The 18,420-nt window shown below is 34.2% G+C and overlaps 3 protein-coding genes across 5 annotated transcripts; 2 read left to right on the top strand and 1 right to left on the bottom strand.

Annotated features, from left to right (window-relative positions):
• The first annotated feature begins 102 nt into the window (after positions 1-102).
• On the top strand, positions 103-3,174 carry Cdc16 (cell division cycle protein 16). Of its 2 annotated transcripts, none has more exons than XM_076773265.1 (11): positions 103-347; positions 435-587; positions 671-835; positions 923-1,082; positions 1,155-1,407; positions 1,483-1,562; positions 1,640-1,729; positions 1,821-2,130; positions 2,298-2,460; positions 2,561-2,753; positions 2,828-3,174. In XM_076773265.1, exons 1-11 carry the CDS (start codon positions 237-239, stop codon positions 3,118-3,120), a joined length of 1,971 nt encoding a protein of 656 aa, XP_076629380.1. In that variant the 5' UTR covers positions 103-236; the 3' UTR covers positions 3,121-3,174. The 2 variants fall into 2 exon arrangements, with proteins under 2 accessions (XP_076629380.1, XP_076629379.1); XM_076773264.1 differs by having other exon boundaries at positions 2,825-3,174.
• A 406-nt stretch (positions 3,175-3,580) lies between these two features.
• On the top strand, positions 3,581-14,881 carry Orb (polyadenylation element binding protein orb). Its single transcript, XM_076772545.1, has 12 exons — positions 3,581-4,060; positions 5,834-6,239; positions 6,642-6,781; positions 9,772-10,040; positions 10,320-10,446; positions 10,631-11,000; positions 11,086-11,318; positions 11,388-11,480; positions 11,566-11,731; positions 11,806-11,933; positions 12,008-12,088; positions 12,228-14,881. The coding sequence occupies exons 1-12, from the start codon at positions 4,040-4,042 to the stop codon at positions 12,390-12,392; spliced, it is 2,199 nt and encodes a 732-aa protein (XP_076628660.1). The 5' UTR covers positions 3,581-4,039; the 3' UTR covers positions 12,393-14,881.
• Positions 14,882-15,169: 288 nt separating this feature from the next.
• On the bottom strand, positions 15,170-16,960 carry Pex11c (peroxisomal biogenesis factor 11c). 2 transcript variants are annotated; one of them, XM_076772547.1, is made up of 5 exons: positions 16,670-16,960; positions 16,304-16,562; positions 16,005-16,183; positions 15,864-15,932; positions 15,170-15,784 (listed from the first exon to the last, which is right to left on the bottom strand). In XM_076772547.1, the coding sequence occupies exons 2-5, from the start codon at positions 16,532-16,534 to the stop codon at positions 15,565-15,567; spliced, it is 699 nt and encodes a 232-aa protein (XP_076628662.1). In that variant the 5' UTR covers positions 16,535-16,562; positions 16,670-16,960; the 3' UTR covers positions 15,170-15,564. The 2 variants fall into 2 exon arrangements, with proteins under 2 accessions (XP_076628662.1, XP_076628661.1); XM_076772546.1 differs by lacking the exon at positions 16,670-16,960 and having other exon boundaries at positions 16,304-16,656.
• Positions 16,961-18,420: the final 1,460 nt, after the last annotated feature.

The raw sequence follows: 18,420 nt of genomic DNA, 5'->3' as shown, positions 1-18,420 counted from the left end.
ATAGTTAATCGGAAATGTAGGTACATGACACAAATATATATTATTTGAATTTCCAACTAGAGATGGCGTGCAAAATTACTAACCGTTAGGGATCCTCAGTATCAAGAATGCTGTTGAGTGAACTTCTGATCTATCAGTACATGATCTATGGTCGTACCAGATCGTATATGCGCAAAACCTAGCAAAATCTGATCTGTCTAACAACACTGATCTAACCCTTAAAATTTAAATTAAACATGGCGCGTCAAAGTATTAACTTAGATTATGAAAAAATGCATAATTTGTTAGATAATAAAAGTATTAATTTAGATAATTGTAGAAAATTAATTAAATCATATATTGATCTAGTAAGTTTCAAGCATTCCTCAAATTTCGTTAAAGGTTCTAAATTATTTGAAGTAACCTGTGTAAATTAACTACTCGTTCGTTTACAGCATTTATATAGTGCTGCTTTGTTTTGGGCAGATAAGGTTGTTTCATTGAGTAATGAACAACCTACGGATGTATGTACTTTAGCACATTGTATGTATCTAATGAAACAATATCACAGAGCAGCTCATCTTATTAGAAGTCGTGGACTTGAGAAGGTATAATTTTGTTTAATGAATTTTGATAAGAAGGCAAAACTATCATATGTACTTTTGTAAACTTTATTGATGTTACTTTGTAGACAGATGTAATGTGTCATTATTTAACAGTAAGAAGTCTTCTAGAAGCAAAAGAATATAATGAAGCTCTTCAAGTGATTAATGATTCAGAAATATATACTAACATAACACAATCTGGTATTGGTTTCACAGATCATGTAGACATGCTAGAGGATGCTCCAAAAAATGTGATTAAGTATAAATAATTTGTCTCTTTCAAATATTATCATTATCAATTTAATATAATTTTATTAATTAGTATTAACTTATGATAGGTACAAAGTTCAATATTGTATGTAAAAGGACGAGTATATGAAGCTATGGATAACAGAGCAGTAGCTATTGATTGTTACAAACAGGCTCTACATTGTGATGTTTATTCATATCAAGCATTTGAAGCACTAGTACAAAATCAAATGCTTTCAGCTTCCGAAGGTATGCAAACATGCATATGCACAACATAGAAGTAAAAATAAGTAAGCTTATGACATTGTATCATTTTATCAGAAAAAGAACTTTTGGAATCCCTTCCATTTAGTGAACAATGTACAGAAGCTGAAACAGAACTTTTACGATTGCTGTATGAAAGTAAGCTAAAAAAGTATCAGGAACCAAATAAGAAACAGACACTTGCAACCTGTAGTGTAATGGGAGTTTTAGTCACAGACAGATTATTAGGTAACTTGGATATGGAAGTTTCAGAAGCAGAGAGATTATATTACAATTGTGACTACCACAAATGTTTTTCGCTTACAGAAAGGTAATTTTTGACAGTGATAAATACATTGAATGCAATTGTATTGTTAAAATTTATGGTTTGTAACTTGTATTTTAGAATATTGAAAAAAGATCCGTATCATAATTCATGTTTACCAGTGCATATTGCCTGTTTAGTAGAATTAAAAAAGACTAATGGTAAATATGATATATTTTACTGAAAAATAAATAATTTATAATTTGCTGTTTTCTATATGGTGCAATAATACTTTTAGCATTATTTTACTTGGCGCATAAATTGGTTGACTTATATCCAGACATGGCCTTAGCATGGTTTGCTGTTGGATGTTATTATTACAGTATAGGTAATTATCGTTTTAATTAAATAGTTTCAATAGCCAATGAAAAGTAGTTAAGCCCTTTAAATTGTTGCTATACAAAAATATTTAATCGTAGGTAAAAGTGATCCAGCAAGAAGATATTTAGCAAAAGCTACAGCATTGGATAGACTGTTTGGTCCTGCTTGGTTAGCTTATGGGCATTCTTTTGCTGTAGAAAATGAACATGATCAAGCGATGGCCGCTTATTTTAAAGCTTCTCAATTAATGAAAGGTTGTCATCTGCCACTTTTATACATTGGACTCGAGTGTGGCTTAACAAATAATCTTAAATTGGCTGACAAGTTTTTCCAACAGGCTCAAGGAATAGCCCCAAATGATCCGTTCGTTATACATGAGATGGGAGTTATATCTTTTTATAATTTAGAGTAAGTAATTTCATATTTTTTTTTTCACATTGTCCATGAAAGGTTACTCTAATACGCAACCGAGAAATTTAAAATTCGTTCTGTAAATTGATTACTTATACTTCTATGTTTCCATGATTTTTGAAAATTACCTAATTTATCAAAAGTTGTTGTTTCGCCAAATACAGTTATAAAACTGCTGAACGACAGTTTAAGGAAGCTATGAAAAGAATTCAAGGTGGCCTGAAGGATGTTATTCTACCTAGTAAGTGGGAAGCACTGCTAAATAACTTAGGTCACACTTGTAGGAAAATGAAGAAATATGGAGAGGCATTGGAATATCATTACCAGGTTAATAAATTCAGATTTAAAATAATATAATTTATATAACATTTTATTTTAAAAATTATGAAGATTATATACAATAATTTTTATTCTGTAATAATTGCAGGCGTTGGTATTAAATCCATTGAATCCGTCGACATATTCAGAAGTGGGGTTTATCCACGCATTGATGGGAAATACCCAGGAAGCTGTAGACGCTTTTCATAGAGCTCTTGGTCTTAGAAGGGACGATACTTTTACAACAACTATGTTGACTTACGTTATGGAACAGCTTATAGAGGAATCACCTCCATACCCTGGTACGAGAAATCAATTTTTTAAAAATATCTTTTGAAATTATTTCATGCACTTGATCATAAATAATACTTAGTAGATGCACGCGTTGATATTCCGAAATACAAATTCCCGGAAGTGAGACTTCAAGAAGCAGAGGGTACAGAATCTTTGGAGAACACAAATCATATAACTGAGCCAGGCAATCAAGACATCGACAAATTAAGGGTGAATTTATTTTCTGGATGGGGAGAAGATTCGAGTAAAGTCGAAGATCATACTCCCGACAAGGTGGAAAGCAATTCACGAGACGTAGTTGTGAATTACTCCAGTGACATTAGTTCTGAAGTTGAAATGTTAGATTCGTCGACAGCGCATACAGAATATAAATAAAATGCACAAATTTGTGTACACAATAAATAGATTTGTCTATAATAATATAACAAATTTTATTTCAGAAACATTTTTTCTTCCCTTAAACAGTGTTCCTTTAATGTGAATTCCATGTATCTATACATATGCTGCCTTCATTAATAAGTTTTTGTATGTATTTCATTTCTTATGTATAATATTTTAAGCAAAAAATGAATTATATGTGGCAGAAATTTTAGAAATCTTATTAAAGATAATCAAAATAAAGAACATACGATTTCTAAAAATTGCAACTTTCGTATTACCATGTAAAGATAAAGTTTGTACATAAATCGTTAATTTACGTATACTGTATATTGAATAAAATAATAATGCGTGTAAATGTGCGTATACGTGCATATTAAATAATATATAATTTCGTATTTTGTCACAGATATATAAAATTTCATAAGGGCGCATTCGCGAATGCGCCGGCGTTTACTGAAGATGGAACTTCTGGCGTGAGAGGGAGAGGGAGAGACAGATCTTCAATTCAGTTCGCAGAGTGAAGCAACGTGGAGAAGAATGGGCGTTCCATCTCCATCGTTGCTGCATCGATATTAAATTGAACAAAGAGAGAATAAATTTTACTTTCGTTGAGTCAACGGAATCAATTATAAATGGGCGATTCTGGAAGTTGAACTGGAATAAAATCATCCCCCGGCAAATGATCAAAAACCCGGTGGGATCGAATATTAATAAACTAATATAACACCGATAATCGTTAATTCACATATTTAACACTTCGCTTCCGTTAATGAAAGAAAATTTATCGAAGTATTCGCACGACATCGACCTCGTAATTTGTTTAATGCGTCACGAAAATTTACCACGCTGAATTCATTGGAGAACGTCGAATCGAACAGTTGAAGAAGTTAGTGAAATTCAATCCAAGATCGACATGCCCACGTTAATGCAACCGGTGAGTTATTTTTTTTATTAAAGCTACGTTTTCCCAATTTATTAACGTTTATTGATATTCTCGTACGAATGTCTCTCGGCTGTACGTCACTTTTCCGTAGTCCACGTTTATTTTTTTTGTTGAACCTACTTCAGAATTTCGTTAGTGTTACGATAATGATCCAAACGGGGAATTTTCCATATAAATTATTTCTGTACTCGGCGACAAATATAACGCAGAATTTAGAACGTGAAACCAAATACGATGGAATGTCCTGCGTCCTCACTTGTAAACAAACACGCGAATCGTACGTTTGAGCCACACGCTTCCACGTGCAAAACACGTTGCGTTTCGTACACCGATAAACCAGAACGTTATCCGTTATACGATGCGCCCTCTGAAATTGCCCCTAATCCTTTATTAATAATTTCGAACGAAAGGAGAAAAAGCAAAGACAATTAAACGACAATTTGATTCCTTTTTTTGATATCTTCAAACTCGATGGAAACCCGTATGCCGTTTGCTGACATAGAACAGAACTTATCGAAACGACAATACATATACGTTAATGTACGTTAACGTAATTGATTACATTCGCCAATCGAAACCATGGAATATTAACACGATCGTAACTTTTTTTTACAAAAGTATAATGAAATTTATTCTGGCATGTTACAAACAAAAATTAAATTCACTACTACTGATATCTGTCTGGAACGTAATCTCTCTGTAACCTGAAATTTCTTGAAATCGTGGTTTCATCTATTTCTGCGGATACGTACATACTATGTATACATTCTCCAGTCATACATCCGACGACTATTCGTAAGAACAATCAATATCGGTGCAAGTCCCGCGTAATTCAATGATTCGAAAGGTTAGGTTATATTTGCTCTCGAAAACGAATATCGAATCTATGTAACAGAAACTCTTAAATTGTGTACGTCGTTGGTCGCGTACATTAGGCGTCCCTACCTTTCGTCCGTCTTTGAACTTGACAGCATTGAATTCCACGAAGTTTGGAATTCCTGCTAAGTCTCTAGAATGCCTTGATATTATCCCAGGCCCTGCAAAACTTTTTTTCTGAATTCCACGAACGCGATCTGGGAGTGGCGTCCTTCAGCGCCTGTTTTCGTTATTCTGTACACCGAAAGCTCGCAACATAGTTCGCCGATATCGCTCACAGTAATGAGCTCGAGAAATTCAATGGTAGGCGACGCGCATTAAGTTTCCACTATTTTCAAATATTAATCGTTCGATCATTAGTATTTTAGTATTAGTATAATGTAGAACTCGAAATTGAATATCTAGTATTGTCATTTTCTTGTATTTATCGGAAATCGCGTAAAGAATTCGTTTGGTATAAAATTATTGTTATTCGATTGCGTCTAATTCACATACCTATTCAAAAAGCAATGGAAAATAAAGGAAACGTGATATTATCTGATCATAACACGTAATAAATCCTCGTAATTTCTCTCCAACAGTTGATACTATTGGTTATAACCGAATACGTATAATTTCGTATGCTCACGCAACGACTTGAATAATTTGTGTAACTTTCGATACTTACCGTGACATTATTTATACACGCGATGGTTGATTTCCGATCGTGTAAATAGCTTTTGAAAATGGTAATTATCGTATTTGCGTCGATATAAGCGGAAATAATTCTGTCAGAAACGATGACAGTGTTTCTTAATCGTCAGTTATCGTGACGATACGCAATACGCATTGCAACGTGTTTCGAGTTTATACTAAAAGTATCGTTCGTTGTTCTTGTCTCATTTACAGCTAGATTTAACGTACGTTATTGACGGAGTGAATGTAATAGACGTGTCTGACCGAAATGAAGTGTCGCACAGCTTGGATCTGCAAACTCAACGCGCTCAGGACCATAAACGTAAGCAGCTGCAACCGATGCAACGCGAACAGTTGCAGTTACCTCAACGGGACCACGTGTCTCAGCAACTGCAGCAACGGGACAAGGACCAGTTGCAGTATCAGCAACGTGATAAGGAGTCACTAAATCGTGAGAAGCTCCAACAGCAACGCGGCGATTGCGATCGCGAACGGGAGCAACTGCATCCGTTGCAATCGATTAGCAACTTGTTACTAGACCTGCCGCCACCATCGAGCTTCCAAGGATATTCGCACGATGCATCCTGCACACAGCCCAGCAAAAGGAACAATATCGATGGTAAAATCACCATATCTATTTTCCTATGATTTATTACCGGTAATTTGTTAATTATTTTCTTTTTTACGTTCTCGTGGATTTAATTGTGCACCTTTTCGGTGATGTAAGTGCTTATAAATAGGGATTGAAAATTGTAATATTTATTTCCGGTTTCGAACTATTCGAAGAATTGCCGGCGATAAGCAACGGTCCTCGTGTTAAACGTACGACCATTAAAGTTTTAGTATTAATTTTTAAACGACACCCGATGAATGATTTGAAATTCGTCTTAATTGTCTCCTTCGTCGTTTCGAAATTAACGAACCGTATCCGTTTGTCGTTTGTCAGTCGATAGTCCGATTTGTTGTGATCGTATTTTCGTGATTTTAAAAACATTAATTATTTTGTTCTGCTTCCTGCCAGGAGATATGTCGATCTCAGATTTATTCGGATTGGGTTTACCACGAGGCTCGCTGATGGGCAGCCAACTAACTTCCGGATCTCCTGCTTACCGTAACTATCAGTATCAGAATCGCAATCAAGGATCCGCTCATCATTATCAGGTAATGTCTTCTCTTTTATTTTATATTTATATTGTACATAAACCTTCTCAAGAGCAAAGAAAGTGTTTCAGTCTTGTTAAATCGAGCAATTTCGTTATTTCTCGTTACGCTTAACAAAAGCTACTTTCCCTAACTTTATGTCTTCTCCATTTCACAATAATACTACAATGTTCATAATAAGGTTTTTGCATGCTATTAACAGATAGAATAAATTAATTTTTGACAGTAAATTATGGTGTTCTTATAGAAATTTCGTTAAGTATAATCTAAATATACATTTCGGCCAAGTCTCTTAATACTTACGACCGATAGTATACAAGGTATTCGACCACCCCTGGAAAAAATTTTAATAGGGGATTCTAGAGGCCAAAATAAGACGAAAATCAAGAATACCAATTTGTTGATGAAGGCTTCGTTAAAAAGTTATTAACGTTTAAAGTTCTGTCCTTACTGAATTTTTTTCTCGAAAGTGCGTAGGATTTCGAGGGTATGTGTAATGACCAAAAATGATTGTAATTGACCCCTGCAGCCGAAAATAATTTTTCCAAAACGATTTGAAAATTTTTTTTTCCATCCAAAAATTTCACATCTCGAATTTTTTTCTAGAAAGTGGGTAGGATTTCGAGGGTATGTGTAATAACCAAAAATGATTGTAATTGACCCCTGCAGCCGAAAATAATTTTTCCAAAACGATTTTAAAATTTTTTTTTCCATCCAAAAATTTCACATCTCGAATTTTTTTCTAGAAAGTGGGTAGGATTTCGAAGGTATGTGTAATGACCAAAAATGGTTGTAATTGACCCCCGCAACCGAAAATAATTTTTCCAGAACGATTTGAAATTTTTTAATTTAATTGTTAATAACTTTTTAACGAAGCCTCAGTCAAGAAATTGGTATTCTTGATTTTCGTCTTATTTTGACCTCTAGAATCTCCCATTAAAATTTTTCCCAGGGGTGGCCGAACACCCTGTATGTATGTATATCCCTCAATGAAAACAAATAAAAATAATTAAAAAAGTAACACGGATGAGATGATGTTGCTAAAATTAAAATCAAATAAGATTCTCTCGAAAGTTTTCTCTTCCGTAAGATAAAAACATACAGGATACAATCGCTACTAAATATTTTTATTCGTTTAATTCGTAAACATCGCGCGTCAGACAGCAGTATGGCGGTAAAAATTCGAAACGTCGAAGTAGGTAGTATTATGAAACGTCTGCCTGCTGCCAATGCAATAACCGGAACAATGATTATCCTCATTGGAGTGACTCCAACTACTCCTCGAACTTCCTTTTCTACTCGTCGCGTCTAATTTTTTTCACAATAGACCTTTCAGCTACCTGATGTATCGATTTTCAATATATTTGTTACGATGAGTTCCTAACGTCAATTTACGATAGCCACAATTAATGATAACGGATAACGACAATGTGACACGTTCGATAAGAATTCAGAAATTTTACCCTTAAAATTTTAAAAAGTCCTGCCTCTTTGTACGCGTACACGTGCCTCAGAATGTATACCGTTTCTGTCAGGTGCAGACATAAAGTTAAATTCATCGTTATCTTCAATCTCCGTTTCTTGTCTTTAAGGAATGTTTTCTGCAACACGTTCCTGAGCAATTACGAAATCGATGTCTCCCTGTTTCAATAATAATATCTTCTTGCTTTAAAGCGTGGATAAGAAACTAGCAATAACAATAAACGTAAATAAATTTCAATTCAAAATTTTATTTAAATAATATTTTATCCTGATATAACGTCCATCTCCGTTATAAATAACGGTAAATTTTTTACAACAAAAAAAAGGGAAACTTGTTCGTAGCAGAGGAGGAAGTGGTTCGCATAGAAAACACTATATGCGATAACGGTATTTAAATAATGATTTCTCGAGCTCTGCAACAACGTTGCCGATTTCGCGATAAAAATACGAGCGAAGGCCGTACGAAAGTCGTGCCTTATCGACCAGACGCTTTAATGGACATTTTATCAGGCTGTTCTCGACGCCTTTAACGTTATTACCCCTCGCCATTTGCTGGATGCATCTCTGTACATAAAGGACCGCCAGGGACCATCGAATCACGCGTGTTGGATCCGACGTACATATAATGCGTTCGGCGAAGTAAATTACGCATGGCCGCACGTTAGCGCGACCCGGATTCCCGGATAGCCAAGAATTTACAAGCCTGAGCCAAACGGCTCTATCACAGTCCTCTTTCTTCCTTCCCTAGTCTCTTCTTGGCCTCAGTTTTCTCGTGAACTTGTAATCGTACGCTATGTTTCTACCCCTTATTTTGTAACATTATTTTGGCCACGCGCCAACGACAGTGTTGCAAGTTTCATATAAAGAAACATGGAGAGAAATAGTTCTTTTTTTTATCGTCGAATAGGTTGTACTTAACGTCGGAGGAACTTGGGCAATTAGACAAACTTTCACAGACAGGACCGGCACCGGTTCTTCTTCTTAATACATCGATTCACTTTCGTTACGTTTTAACGATTTTTACTGAAGTAATACAGGGTGTTCGGCCACCCATGGGAAAAATTTTAATGGGAGACTCTAGAGGCCAAAATAAAACGAAAATCAAAAATACCAATTTGTTGATGGTATTAACAATTAAATTCAAAAATTACAAATCGTTCTGGAAAAATTATTTTCGATTGCGGGGGTCAATTACAATCATTTTTGGTCATTACATATACCCTCGAAATCCTACACACTTTCGAGAAAAAAATTCAGTAAGGACAGAACTTTAAACGTTAATAACTTTTTAATGAAGCCTCCATCAACAAATTGGTATTCATGATTTTCGTCTTATTTTGGCCTCTAGAATCCCTCATTAAAATTTTTCCCAGGGGTGGCCGAACACCTGGGAAATTATACCTAGGGGTGGGTATATCTCGTTTAAAGATGTGTCTGTATGGCGAATAGTAAGGCAAGAAAAGGAGAAAGTATTTCATTGATCGGTTACGTGCATTATGTTTATATAGTGCGATGATAAAAATACATCAGGAGGAATATACCCAAATACATCGATGTTGGATATTCCAAGCTCACCGAGTTCCATTACCACACCTGGCAGCCCCAGCACCCCTAGTAGTTTGTACTCTAATCCGTACTCGTACTCGTCCACGAACAGTAATAATCAAACTGCAACGTCACCCACAAGTCGAGGATCTGGACCGCATGTGGGTTCACCAACGTCGCCCATTCATTCTCCCTATTATGGGAGACCAATCCGTGGGTCGCCGCCATACAGGTATTCTCGACAAATATACCTCGAAATTTCTTATAGCCGTATTAGATGAGCCAGCCGCTCATTTGCCAAATCGATTAATATACATTCGTTCTTCAGGTATCTTATAAAATTTTAATTTCCTTTTGCCAATGTGTAGCATAATTATTAAGATTTATTTTAAATATAAAAAGTTATGCGCTCTCACAGCGCTTTTACACTAAAATGTTAAAAAGGTTCAAAATCACCTGGACTTGCCAACGACTCATATAGTAAAAACGTTCTTATCATTTTTTAATGTAGCGATTGCGGTAGTCCCACATTTGAGTATTCGCACGCGATGGGATGTACCGGTTCCAGATCAAATTCACCAGCTGATTCGGAGACAAGCGGCACAAGTAGCATGGATAGTTCTCTGTCTGATATAATGGTAAGCGTACATTTTTCGTACAAACTGAACAGATGGACCTGGCACTGAAAGGTTGAAATTATTCAATTTTTTACTTTTATTTTTAACCAAGTAGTAGAGAGCATACAATTTATATATATTACATGACACGTCCTCTGAAGTAAATTCAAGTTGCTACTCTCGCTTACTCTATAAATCTTTTCAGAATTGTTTGTCGTTGAATTCATTGTCACATGGATGTTACTCTCAGCCAATGGGTTCGTTTATGTCACCGGAAGTGGACTTATACACGAACAACAAGGCAGCTGCGATCCAACGGATGGCTGTGAAAAATTATTTGACTTCGCCTTATCAGAATTCATCAACGCCGCATCACCATCACCATTCGCACGGACACAATCGTGGTCATCATTATAACTCGAACCAAAATGGCAATTTACTGAATTCCGTTTTGACGCGTGAGAAAAATTGTTGTTCCAGCGTTAATCATATGCCCTTGAATTCGCCAACAATGAATATGTTAGATCCGCAAATCTCTCTCGAACGCGTGGCGCGATTTCATCGAAGTGCTGCTGGTACGTAATGATTTTTCACGGCCGGCAAAGGGTAGTAAATGAATCAGTGAAAAGCATGTTAACAAACAAGAAATAATTATTTTAGCACTTTGTGAGCCAACTTATACTTGGAGCGGTATACTGCCGCAACGAACTCAAAAACCGTCAGGTTATTCGTCCAAGGTATTCCTTGGTGGAGTACCTTGGGATATAACCGAATCCATTTTAGTAACTACTTTCAAGCTGTTTGGTCAAATACGAGTAGAATGGCCTGGGAAAGATCAATCTGATACGCAACCAAAAGGATACGTATATATTATATTCGAATCCGAAAAACAGGTAGCTACCAAAATTGTTAGTCATTTAAAACTTCATTTAATCTTCAATACAAAATTATTCGCTTTCAAGGTAAGGAACCTGCTAGCGTGTTGTACACACGATTTTACCAATGGCGGCAGTTGGTACTACAAGATATCGTCTAAACGTATAAAGGCAAAAGAGGTACGTTTTACATCAATTTTTATTACTTATTCGCTACTTCTCTTATAAGAGTTAGAATCCAGCTTCTATACAATGATTGTAACAGGTACAAGTAATACCTTGGGTCCTTGAAGATAGTAATTATGTAAAGTCTTCATCACAGAAGCTTGATCCCCATAAAACAGTATTTGTTGGTGCGCTTCACGGTATGTTGACTGCTAGCGGTTTAGCGAAAATAATGGATGATCTGTTCCGTGGAGTTATTTATGCAGGTAAACATCATATACGATGAGTTGTTCACGATCTTTAGACAAATGCCAGCAAAGTTGTGACTTTATTATTTCAGGCATCGACACTGAAAAACACAAATACCCGATAGGATCTGGTCGTGTTACATTTAGTACAAAACATTCATACATGAAAGCAGTTTCGGCTGCTTTTATAGAAATAAAAACTGCCAAATTTACGAAAAAGGTTTGCAGTATTTTACAAAACGGTTATGAAACATGAAAAGAAAATCTATAATCGCGTTCGTTCTTTTCCAATAGGTGCAAATAGATCCATATCTAGAAGATTCCATGTGTTCCGGATGTTCCGTTCAACAAGGACCTTATTTTTGTCGCGAAGTGGTACGAATAACATTTGTTTATTCGCTTCTTCTTTTAATACTCGTATACAGAGTGTTTTGATGACTCTGTTATAAAACGACATCTTTATTATTTTTAACGCCGCAATAGATATTTCCATAAGCAGTTCCTTTGTTTGTAGATGTGTTTTCGGTACTTTTGCCGCAGTTGCTGGCAGTGGCAACACTCTATGGAGTCAATGTGGCATCACAAACCTTTGATGCGTAATTCCAAGACGAATCAAGTGGTCGGATTATCGCCACATGGAAACCCCGGATGTCGTGGAATGTATAATCCCACGATCTAAGTACAATTACTTACCGAGCTTCTCTTTCATAATTAAATTTATTATTTTTTTTTTTCTCAAGACTTTGTTTTCGCACGGACGTTGCGCCAGCTGATTTACAGACAGGGTGCGAACCACTTAGTTTTTATCGCAGGGCTGCAGGCAGCTGGGTTGACGATATACGTAAAAATACCGGATATACCAGCTGATCGGCAAATTGCAACGATTTGTTTATTATCGTTATTACCAAACACGTCCGCGGTACAGAAAGACTAATTGAAAGATAAGAAAAATCGTGTTCTACGAAGAGTTCCTATTTCGAACGCGGTTGTCGCCGCGTTCAATAAATTATTTTTATTTACTGCGTTTACTTAGGGACTGGTTCTCTTGTTTATCGTTTTACTGCAAAAAAAATATAATTGTGCCATAAAGTAATACGGCATATTAATACGTCAGTTATGCGTTACGAGTGTGCATTTACATTGGATTCATACGAGCTCAATTGTGGCTTTTATAGTGACAATAATTTTTATGCGATAAAATAAGAAGCCACTCGACTGCTATAGAGAGAGAAAAAGGCTAAGTTTGTGGTGTTCAAACATTAATAAAACACAACGCGCCGCTATAATAATCCATCGGCGAAATATTACGCTTAACCGTAAAGTATTTGATGAATTTAGATTATTGTAGTGTTCTAACAGCAGAAGAGATTTACAATTCAATTATTATTATTTTTCGCGGGAAACATGTTTAATTTAGTATAACGGCAACAATGACTTTTTATAGAGTACTAGCCAACCGTTCTTCTATTCCAACATTTTTCGGTTATATTTTTCCATCGTTGGTAGTTTTACGTTAGATTGTACAGTGTAAGAATATTGCCAAAAGTGGCCACTGTAAATCATAATTTATATTCATGGTCAAAGCGGTAAGCCTTTGCAAGTTTTCGTTTACAGGGACTGTTTAACTGTTGACGAAATGGAGAAGTACACGGTCTACGATTCTGGAGCGGATTGTAGTGAATTGATTCTGTTTTTATTTTTTGTTACGATATTATGTTATGTATTTTCTTTGAACAAGATTTCGTAGTAGTACTTCTAACCGAGTTTCTGATGTTTTGATATCATTTTGTTGAGTGAATTAAAAATCATATTTTTGCAGATAGACTTCCATTGTCGTTTTTCCTTTTTTTTTTTTATTTAATAATTTTGTTCCTTGCCATTAAAAAGATTTCTTTTTTCTTTTTAACAAACTTGTCCTTTCCAATCTCCTGGCCTTAAAAATGTGCTTATTCATAGTGTTAAATATTAAATGTTATTACGTAATTAAAATTTGATAGGTACGTAATATTAACAAAAACTATAAAGTAAAAATTAATTGGTAGCACGAACTACTTTAATTTTATAATCACATTATACATATTTTAATCTTTCCGTTTTTCTTCGAATTAAATTCACTTACAATGCTATAATTTTATCTTTTGTGTAATAACTATAATAATCGTTATAAACGTTCCGATATAACATCTATTTTACAGGCAGCTATAAATGACGTTACAAGTCATTACTGGTAATCATTCCAAAGAGAATGTTATTATACAGAATTAAGATTTGTAATTGAAAATACGTATAATCGACTGCAGAATGCTCTGCCATTATTGGTCTCATTTATCAACTATAAAAGGCAGAAAAGTATATACGGAGTGTTTCCAAATAACACGTATGTAAATGCAGGTTAGAGGTGATTCCTTATGAAAAAATAAGAAAAATAAAAAGAATAAAATTTTTTCGATTTCGACTTCGTTTTCGAGATAATCAAGTTTGAAGATTCACTTGTGTTTGAAGATACGATTCGTCCCGAATTTTCAAACTTGATTATCTCGAAAATGATGTAGCAATCGAAAAAATTTTATTCTTTTCATTTTTCTTATTTTTTGATAAAGAATCACCTCCAACACGCTTTTACATGTTACTCGGGAACACCCTGTACATCATATTTCTGATTCGCTAAATTTTAGCTTGATTCAAGGAAGTGGAACAAATACAAAAAATTATATATCGCCTTATAACATCAAATGCAATGAACAAATAATACAGTTATTATATGTATAAGAAAGTAATTATATAAAGTGCTTTAATACATACATACATATGTGTGTATGGCCTATGTATATACATATATCTATACATGCATATATGTATGGATGTATGTATATATCTTCAACAAAAGCTTCAAATGTATCCATACTGTTTTTAGTCCAAGAAACAAATCGGTTTGCTATGCCTGAAAATGATTCTAAACAGAATAACGACAAATTCCTAGATTAAAAATTAATGAATTAACGGTTAAAAAAAGATTATAATCCGACGAAAATTTTAAAGATGCTCTTTTATCGAAAATATCTTGTTTACAAACTTTTAATAAGTCGTGCCTTTTAATGTAATCTCCATAGATTTTATTCCAATGTGGAAATACAAATTATTTTTAAATCATTGATAACCACGCGATACAGGGTGAGATCTACTATTAAAGGAACAAGACTGCTACTGGTACGCATAATGTCAAGCTTTCTTAAAACTTTTAGAAGATTTAACCAATTGTGAGGCAATGATTACATCGCGCCATAAGTAGCAAAGTATTTTTTTTATGTTCATACAGAAAGTGCCTCCTATTCTTTAACTTTTATTGATAATGAAACCTAAATGTATAATTTACAAATAGTAACACACAAAAGCTATATGTATGTAAAAATAATTCGAACGTTAGTAAAATGTATATGTAAGTACACTTATTAGCAAGATCAAGTAAAACTTTACTCAGATATCAATAATTTATATTGCTTTAGCTTTTCTGCTACTACATATATCCTTGTTAATGCATAACTTATAATACAGAACCAGTATATTAAAAGTAATAAATTGTTCTTTATTATGTTAACAAAATTGCATTATTTTGTAATATATATATTTATACCTTACATTGTATAAAGAAACTGATCTGTAGGACTAGTTTCCTTTTGAACTTTATAATTTATTTTACAATTATACAGTATAAAATATAAAGATCTATATTTACAACGTTTGGCAAATTTTATTCGTTATTCGCGAATAAAATTTGCTCAACTCAGATTTACAATACTAATAGTAATTTTTTTACAGAATTTATAACATCTTTGTACAAAATTTATATACTGTTACAAATATTTCTTCTGTTCTGCTCGTTTGCTGATTGCTTGGTACAAACCAATCAGGGAGGACAGAGTTCCAAGTGCACCAATTTGCCAAATTTTTAATTGACCCCCCCAAAATACACCACGTGGCAAATAACTAACTGCATAGCTGATATCTAATATTAATCGTGTGCAGGTCAATAGTTCATTCCATCCTTGTTTATTTACTACTGTCAAGGCAATTCTGCTGAAACATGGATAATTAGTTATATCATAAAAATTGCTGGAACAATAAAAATGTTTTGTTATTTCTATATATTTACCCTGTATTACAATTAGTTTCATCAAGATATGTTTTATAATTATTGCACTTTTTTAATTTTCTCAGGGACCTGAAAAGGATATATGTATATAAGAATTTTCAATAAATGAACAAACATATGTCCTATTGCTTTATGACATACTTTATTAACGATAAGTGAAGGGAAATTATCCAAAACCATGTTGAAACAGTATCCCACTTTTCAATATTAATTTTAATTAATTTGTGTTCACCAGCCCAAGAAATGTGTTCTATAGGACAAAATATAGTGTCCACTGCAATTTGTACCAATTCTGCCCATTTGATCAACCAATCTGGCTCCTATTACATTAGATATGAAATTTACATGTCTCTAGAAAAACAGTATATTCCTGTACATTTCATTATTAAGTAGAATGAAAACTTATTTTTTCTTGTACAGTAAACATTAGTTTTATATACCTTCTTTCCCCATTCATAAGTCATAGCATAATGAATCATTGGTATATCGTCCAATAATCTTAAAATCACTCTACACCCGCTCATTTGACTGCTAAATATTTTCAACTTTTCTTCCGTTTCCTTCGACGACGTACCTAACGTAGCTAATTTTGCTATATAAGACAAAGTTCTTAAAAATTTATCTCTTCCTTGGTACGTGTCCAGGTATTCCGATATCAGACCAATATTCATATTTGTTTATATATATTAACGTGCAACACTGGATATGAAAATTTTATCGATAAATACCTTTTCTATGTTCGTGAATTTTATTGCACTGTAATAACAGGGAGGACAATTAAACTATAAATGCATTACGATACTTACAAAAAATTGTACTTTATACGGAAGAACAAATACACAATAATGATCAGTTTCAAGGACTGTTGATTACATTATGTAAACGACGCTTGCTTTTACTTCAGATTGCAAGCAAAGTAGTTCATTTATTATTTAATAGTCTGTCTTTGAGTATTTATTAATCATTTATGAAATTAAATAAAATAACTATAGCAGGAATCTACAACTATACAACTATAAATTACAAATAAACATTTACTTATAGTTATAGTAAATGTAATCGTACAAATATATTATATATACAGTTAGTATACTGTGTCAGGTCAGTGTTACTAGATTTGGCATAATTGAGTGCATCGACGACGACACTAGTAACGACAAACTTCCTTAGCGTTTAACGAAGTGCCGAATGGTAGGGAAAATCGACACGACCATGTTACGTGAGCTCGGCACTTCGTTCAACTTCGAGAAATCGAGAAAGAAGGCAAAGTGTGAGCTCTTCTTTCTTGATATTATGAAATACACGTTTTAAAACCCCCTAACCATGCTTTAATTATTGAAAAAAAAAGAAATTTGTGTTAATATTTCTATGAACGAACATATGTATACATATGTATGTTATTAATACGATTGAGCATAAACAGCTGATTAAATTTATATATATTCAGTATGTGAAGAAAAGACTTTGCTCATGTTCATGTTCAAGGGAACCAGAGTTGTTCGTTCTGATCGCAGAATTCTCGACTCTGAATGGAACGAGTAATTCTTTTTGTTGTTCAGTAAGAGAGTAACCAAGTTCAGTAAGAGATGTTCAATCTCAGAGTTGTTCGTAACACGAAAAATATGATTTTATTCGTGTTGAAAGAGACCAGAGTAGTTTCTTTTGACAGCTGTCCTTGAAAGATTTCTTCAAACTGGAATTTGAATACTGCGTAGGTGCCACTCTTCTCGTTTGACCATCTTCGATCTTGATTGAATGTAAAACTTCAATGAAATTCTTCGTCTCTCTTCTCGCTCCGTCTTGCTTGGTGGTTGAGGGATATTTGCCGCGGGCGCGCTAGGGGGCACGGTTTTTATGCAACTTATTGGAGGCTAACTGGCTGCTGATTGGCTAAGGGGGTCGCTAGTTGATAGACATGATCAGTAATTCAAAATAAAATTAAAGAATTATTATTTGAAATAATGGAATACTTAGCAAATATATCGTTTGAAAATAGTTCTCATAGTCTTATTTGATAAACTATTTTCAAACAATTTATTTCAGAAATTCAAATATTAATTATCGAAAATATAATTTATGGCCAGAAATGTTCGCTTGAAATTTCATGCGTATGTTTAAAACATTATAATTTCTGAACAGATTGGAGGATTTTAATGTTTCAAAATGCAAACAACGCGTATTTTGGTGAAGAATATGTAGAAATTCTAAGAATATCCGAAAAGTTGCTCCTTATCCACGTAAAGAAAAAATTTTTTCTGGAAGTAGAGTTCATCGATACCTATAAAAAAAAGTATCAGACAACATTTCCATACAGCGTCAAACAAATTTATTAAAAGTCAAGTTTATATTGTTTTAAATTTGCAGCCATTAGCTCGGTGTTACCCATGAAGAAGAACTTCTTCATTGTGGGTAACTCCGATTACCAGGTCTCACCACGAGGAGGTTGCTGCGAATGGAGACCCGAAGGGAAATAGATCGAATCAAAGTTCCATCGATCTCCCCTTTACAGACCTAGAAACTAATATAGGAAAGAGAGAAAGAAATAGAAGAGAAAGAG

Source organism: Colletes latitarsis, chromosome 9 (assembly GCF_051014445.1).
Source record: "Colletes latitarsis isolate SP2378_abdomen chromosome 9, iyColLati1, whole genome shotgun sequence".
In the NCBI taxonomy this organism is placed as follows: Eukaryota; Metazoa; Arthropoda; class Insecta; order Hymenoptera; family Colletidae; genus Colletes; species Colletes latitarsis.
The sequence above is the reverse complement of the archived record's forward strand: the minus strand, read 5'-3'. Positions and strand labels throughout refer to the sequence as shown.